The sequence below is a fragment of the Panthera leo genome, chromosome E3, assembly GCF_018350215.1.
Source record: "Panthera leo isolate Ple1 chromosome E3, P.leo_Ple1_pat1.1, whole genome shotgun sequence".
Lineage (NCBI taxonomy): Eukaryota > Metazoa > Chordata > Mammalia > Carnivora > Felidae > Panthera > Panthera leo.
Genome location: NC_056694.1, coordinates 7,774,797 through 7,781,343, shown reverse-complemented (window position 1 = coordinate 7,781,343; position 6,547 = coordinate 7,774,797). Strand labels below are relative to the sequence as shown.

General features: G+C 42.3%; 1 protein-coding gene across 1 annotated transcript; it reads left to right on the top strand.

Annotated features, from left to right (window-relative positions):
* The first annotated feature begins 2,945 nt into the window (after positions 1-2,945).
* LOC122209347 (dynein light chain Tctex-type 3-like) lies at positions 2,946-3,298 on the top strand. Its single transcript, XM_042921095.1, is given in 2 exon segments — positions 2,946-3,206; positions 3,209-3,298. Coding segments are annotated over 2 exon segments (351 nt in total).
* Positions 3,299-6,547: the final 3,249 nt, after the last annotated feature.

Here is a 6,547-nt window from a genome sequence, read left to right as displayed (position 1 = left end):
GCTGTAGAAGAATTCACTGTGGTCGTGCTGTTAGCAGAAGGTGGAGACGTACTGGCCTCTGAAGCTGAAGACGTTGTGTTGGCACCATCTGGGGATGTTGGAGAGGAAGTGGCCTCCGTAGAAGAAGACACTGTTGTGACATTGTCAGTGGGAGTAGGAGAGGAACTGAGATCTGTAGATGTAGGCACTGTGGTGGCACTCTGAATGGGGGTTGCAGAGGAAGTGGCTGCGGTAGAAGAATTCACTGTGGTGGTGCTGTTAGCAGCAGGTGGAGACGTACTGGCCTCTGCAGAAGAAGACGTTGTGGTAGCAACTTCTGTGGATGTTGGAGAGGAAGTGGCCTCTTTAGAAGTAGACAATTTGCTGGCATTGTTTGTGGTATCTAGGACCACAGTTCCCTCTTCAGACAACATGGGATTGGTTATGGTGGGATTGCTTCCAGATTTTCTACTCCTTTTAAAAGTTATCAGCATTTTGTTACTGTCAGTCAGATATGATTCTTCCTTTGCAGTTCCTGTAAAAGGTGTCAGATTGTGTCACTTTTGTCAGTGCTTTTGAAAATATTTTAAGCCCTCTAGAGTCCACAGAGGTCTGTGTGAGTAATGGGTACTAAGTGCGGTGTTTATTGTAGCTTTTTTAGAAAAAAATCCGGTGTCAAAATCCATTGTCTAAATGAACAGGAATATTTGTTGCAGGTATATCCATGTCTCTCTTGCCCTCCTCTCGGCTCTGAACCCCAGAGCCTGAACCCCTTTCCATATATCCTGGCTGGTTCCCATCTACTTTTAATAATCTTTAAGGCCCAAAAAACCATGTAGTCATGGACTGTAAAATGTTGGGGGGGATGGGGTTTTTGAGTTTTCCAGTCCTTTTGCTCAGAGGTGCCCTTCCCAGCATCTCTAGGGCTGCTGGGCCTCACCTGTATCATGGATCTCTTTCATCTCCTTGCACTGAGGGTCCCGGGGGTTCCCCTGAGACACACACCCTCCTCCATCCCATACAGCCCTGTCCTCTGGGATGTCTGAAAAAGAGAAAGGGAGGTTAGTCTCCTGGAGCTATAACATTTCTTCTCATTTGTGAGTCCTTTATTCTCCCCAAGTCTCTGTGATTGCCCAACCTCATCTCCCCACCCCCACCCCTGCCTCCCCTGGAAAGGGCCACAGTGTTTGTTTCACGGTCTAGAAATCAAGCATCAGGACCTCGTTCACACAGAGGTGAGGTGAAGCGAGAAGACCAGGGTTTGAGGGATAAGGTCTTGAAGATCTTGAGAGGTTGGGGCAAACTTCAGGTTTTGCAGCTGTGGGAAAGGGAGCTCTTGCTCAGTTCGGGATTCAGATTTCGAGGAAGTATTTACATGCAACTAAGTCCTTTCCAATGGAATGTGAGCACAACTGAGCATGCCATTTCCAGGCCAGCCCAGAAACTTCCCCGGTGGTCCTGATCGGTGGTCCTGATCTCTCTGCCAGTTGGAGTCAGATAGCACGGAGGCCCAAGAAGATAGTGAAGCCTAGGAAGAAGGAGGCCAGGTCCCTGGATCACGACATGAAGAAAACCTACCTGCCGACCGGGAACATCTGCTCTCCTATCGTTACATGAGCAGGGAAAAAACCTTCTACCGCGGTTGAGCGATGACACATTTGGGGCATATTTGTTATAGCATATACAAAAATATCCTAATATAGTAAAGAGCTTCATTTAACCCTAGGAACAGATACACTTACTCTAATCATCTTCAAGAAACTCAAACCTTTTGTATCAAATAACCTTTTCACACTTGAGATTTAATATATTTGTAATATTCAAGAGAATTTGGCTTAATGTGGCAACCTTGTAGTTTCAATTTAAAATATGTAACTGAGGGGTGCCTGGGTGTCTCTGTTGGTTAAGTGTCCAACTCTTGGTTTCTGCTTAGGTCATGATCTCACAGTTTGTGAGTTCGAGCCCCGTGTTGGGTTCTGCACTGACAGTGTGGAGCCTGCTTGGGATTCTCTGTCTCCCTCTCTCTCTGCTCCTCCCTCGCTCTCTCCCTCTCTCTCTAAAAATAAATAAATAAACATTAAAAAATAAAATATATAATTGAGTGATCAATTTAGACTTGTCATTTTACATGAAAATCTTGCCAAGATTATAAACAGTATTAGAACATTTAAGAGTACTTAAGATCCACCATATATATAATGTATTAGGCTTGAAGGTTTGAAGGAAGTTTTAAAAATAAACATTTTAATGTATTAGGTTTATGGAGTTTCTTGAGTACTTGAAAAGATTTTGTTTATGAATCAAACAATTGAACTCTTTAAATAGGAAATGTAATGTATTAATTTTATAAATGTAACTTAAAATGTTTAAAGTAATTTAATTGGCCAAGTATGTAAAATAGATTAAACACTCATCAAAGGCCCTTATAAAAACATTATGCTCTGCTTCTGGCCAAGATGGAGCATCAGAGACTGGATTCAACCTCCTACTGGAAACAACACCCACCCCCAAATAACCTGATAACCATAGCAAAGACAGGAAGCAATGATTTTCAATACACTGGATGTGCCTGTGATCACCCTAGCTGACTGACTTGAGAGGGTTTCCAGCAAGATCTCTTGGGTTGAGGAGATGTAGACCAGTGTCTTGAAAGAATGAGGCAGCTAGAGTTGCCTTCTTGCTTCTCAAGAAACTACCCAAGATCCAGGAAATGCCACTGGAAAAGATTAGAAGGAAAGAGACCTGGCTCTCACGTAGGCATGGGAACAATGCTCTTTCCACCAGCCGAACTGGGAAAGCCTATAATTCACAGGGCATTGGGCAGAGAGAGAACTCAGGAAGATCTTGCGTCAGTCCTAGGAAATACAGCCCTACACTGAGATTCTCAGGATTCATGTAAGGAATTATACTTAAAACAAAAAACAAGAAACAAGAGAAGACTCCATCCTGTGGGGGTTAGTGCCACCATGGAGGAGTACCACTGCCACTGCCACAAAGCTGGCTTCAATGCTGATGAAGCCAACAATATCCTTAAAGAGCATATGAATAGGACCTTCAGTGGTGAAGATTATAACCGGAAGAACATCAACCAACAGACTGCAAGCATAGTAGAGCAAACCTTAACACATTTGGTTATGTTGGGAAATGCTTATAAATATGTTGTGACCTATGCAGTGGTCCACAGGAGCGCATATGGCTTTCACACAGCCAGTTGCTGTTTTGGGGGGTTGCCACCTCTGATGGAACTTGTAGTGTAAGATGGGAGGACCGAACCATGAACTGTGTAGTCAATGTTTCTACCATTGCTATTGACCTGTGACAGACTAAAAGTGTTCAGCCAAAGCTGTTAACTTAACAATTTGCCAGTGTGTCCTTTCTTTTTATTAAAAAAAAATTGTTTTTATCTTTATTTGTTCTTGAGAGAGAGACAGGGCATGAGCAGGGGAGGAGCATGGAGAGAGGGAGACACAGAATCCTCAGCAGGCTCCAGGCTCTGAGCTGTCGGCACAGAGCTGGACGCAGGGCTTGAACCCACGAACCACGAGATCACGATCTGAGCCGAAGTCGGATGCTCAGCCGACTGAGCCACCCAGGCACCCTTCCAGTGTGTCTTTCCTTAAAAGAGTAATTGTTACTTATTAATGTGCTGTATGACAGATGTGCAAGACTCTTCAAAGCTATCAACTATCTCATGGTAAATTGGCAGATTATCTCTTATTGTGTGCAGCATCATTTATGTAGGAAAAGATTTTAGGGGCACCTGGTGGCTCAGTTGGTTAAGTGTCCAACTCTTGGTTTCGGCTCAGGTCATGATCTCAGAGTTTGTGAGTTAGAGCCCCGCATCAGGCTCTGTGCTGATAGCCTGGAGCCTGCTTGGGATTCTCTGTCTCCCTCTCTGTCTGCCCCTTCCCCGCTCTCTTTCTCTCTCTCTCAAAAATAAATAAATAAGCATTTAAAAAATTTAAAAAGGGGTGCCTGGCTGGCTCAGTTGGTTAAGCACTGGACTTTGGCTCAGGTCAGGTCATGATCTCACAGTTTGTGAGTTCGAGCCCCACGTCAGGCTCTGCGCTGACAGCTCAGAGCCTGGAGCCTGCTTTGGATTCTGTGTCTCCCTCTCTCTGTCCCTCCCCTACTGGCACTGTCTTTTTCTGTCTCTTAAAAAATGAATAAATGTTTAAAAATTTTTTTTAGAAAAAGAAGAATATTGAGATAATACAAAGATAGAGTTTCATGTAGTGGTCTATATTTTTGGCACGTCAAAAATTCTCACAGCCATGACCTTTATTTTACTTCGTGTTGCTGGCTTTTGTGTCCTGGATGATTATAATAGTGACCAAAATATCTGTGCAGTTAAGTCTTGCTCCTGATTATTGTTACTGAAGCCTTATTTTAAAAGAATAATGATCAAAATACCTGGGGACTTGATATCTGCTCTGTTTTTATTTAAAATATAGTAAAGATTATCTTCCTGTGCTGTAAAAGAAAAAAAAAAAAGCAAGAGGAGGCAGAAGAAGAAAAGGAGGAAGAAAAAGGAAACAGGGTTTGATTTTGGAATAATTAACATATACATATGATACAAAACTTAAAAAATAAGCCTTTCTCCCACCTTATATCCAAATTGTCCTTTTCATACTCATCTTCTATTACTGGTTTCTTGTGAGACATTTCAGATATTATATACATCAACAAGCGCTTAAAAGAGGTATGGTTGCATACTGTATACGTGGTTCTGTGTCTTGCTTTTTTTCTTTGTCTCAAGCATATTAAGCTACCTCCTTCTTTGTAATGACTACATAGTGCTCCATGATATAGATGTATAGATTTATTTAATTTACCTCTTGGAGATGGGTGTTTGGGCTGTGTGGTAGGAAGAATTTTGGTCTTCATGGTCTCTGCCCCCTGGTGTTAATTCCAAGAGTATGTTATGTTACGTGGCAGAAGGAACTTGGCAAGTATGACATTGCTAATTAATTGACTGATCAGGTCAAATAGGTAGATTATCCTGGATTTTCAAGGCAGGACCGATGTTATCACATGAGCCCTTAAAAGCAGGGAAAGGAACAGAAGAGAACTCAGAGAAGAGCAACAGAGAGACGCCACGTCATTTGCTAAGGTGAATATGGATATCCCTGTATTTGCGACTTTGCATTGGTATATGAGTGTATCCATTGGGCAAATTCCTACACATAGAAATTGCCAGGCAAAAGAGCATGTGCCCTGGATATTGTGTTCCTTTTTTCTCAAAGACCGTCTAAAAAAAAAAAAAAAAAAACCTTCTATAGAACTGTACCAATCACACTCCCTTTCTGTGGCTGGCAGTGTCTCTTTCCCACATTCTCAACAACCAGTATGCTATCTAGCTTTTTTGATTCTTGGCAATTGTCATGGGTTGAATTTATCCATCCCTCAAAAAATTATACTGAATTCCTAACCCTCAGGACCTCAGAACATGTCTTTATTGGGATATAGGTCTTTACAGAGGAAATCAAGTGAAAATGAGGCCATTAGGGTGGGCTTATGACCATTATGACTGGTGTCCTTATAAAAAGGGGAAATTCTGACACGAATTTAAATACATTTTTTAAAAGAAGGGAAATTCAGAGAGTATATCAAAATAAAAACTTCTGCACAGCAAAGGAAAAAATCAACAAAACTAAAAGACAACCTACTAAATGGGAGAAGATATTTGCAACAACATATCCTATAAGGGGTTAGTATCTTAAATATATAAAGAACTTATACAGGGGCCCCTGGGTGTCTAGGTGGGTTAAACGTCTTGATTTTGGCTCAGGTCATGATCTCATGGTTCATGAGATCAAGCCCTGTGTTGGGCTCTGCACTGTCAGACTAGGATTGGGATTCTCTTTCTCCCTCTCTCTCTCTGCCCCTCCCCTGCGAGCTCTATCTCTCCAAATAAATAAATAAACATTCTTAAAAAAGAACTTATACAACTCAACACTCAAAAATCAAATAATCCAATTTAAAAATGGACAGATGTGAACAGACATTTCTCCAAAGAATACATCCAGATGGTCAACAGACATATGAAAAGATGCTCAACATCACTCATCAAAAGGGAAATGCAAATCAAAACTACAATGAGGTATCACCTCATACTGTCAGAATAGCCAAAATCAAAAACAGAAGAAGGGAAGTTTGGGGGCCCCTGGGTGGCTCAGTTGGTTAAATGTCACACTCTTGGTTTCAGGTCATGATCTCACAGTTCATAGGTTCGAGTCCCACATCAGGCTTTACACTGACCGCGCAGAGCCTGTTTAGGAATCTCTCTCTCCCTCTCTCTCTACCTGTCCCCTGCTCGCTCTCTCTCTCTCTCAAAATAAAAAAATAAACTTAACTAAAAAAAAAGAAGAGAAGTTTGGACACAGAGACGTGCGCACAGGAAGAACCCCTCAGGGAAAGATGAAGGCAAAGATCGGGGTGACGTGCCTGCAAGCCAAGGAATGTCTATTGCCAGCAGCTACCAGATGCCAGGGGAGAGGCCTGGCATAGTTCTTTCCTTCCCTACTGCCTTCAGAGGGAGCATGTCCTGCTGACACTTTAGTCTTGG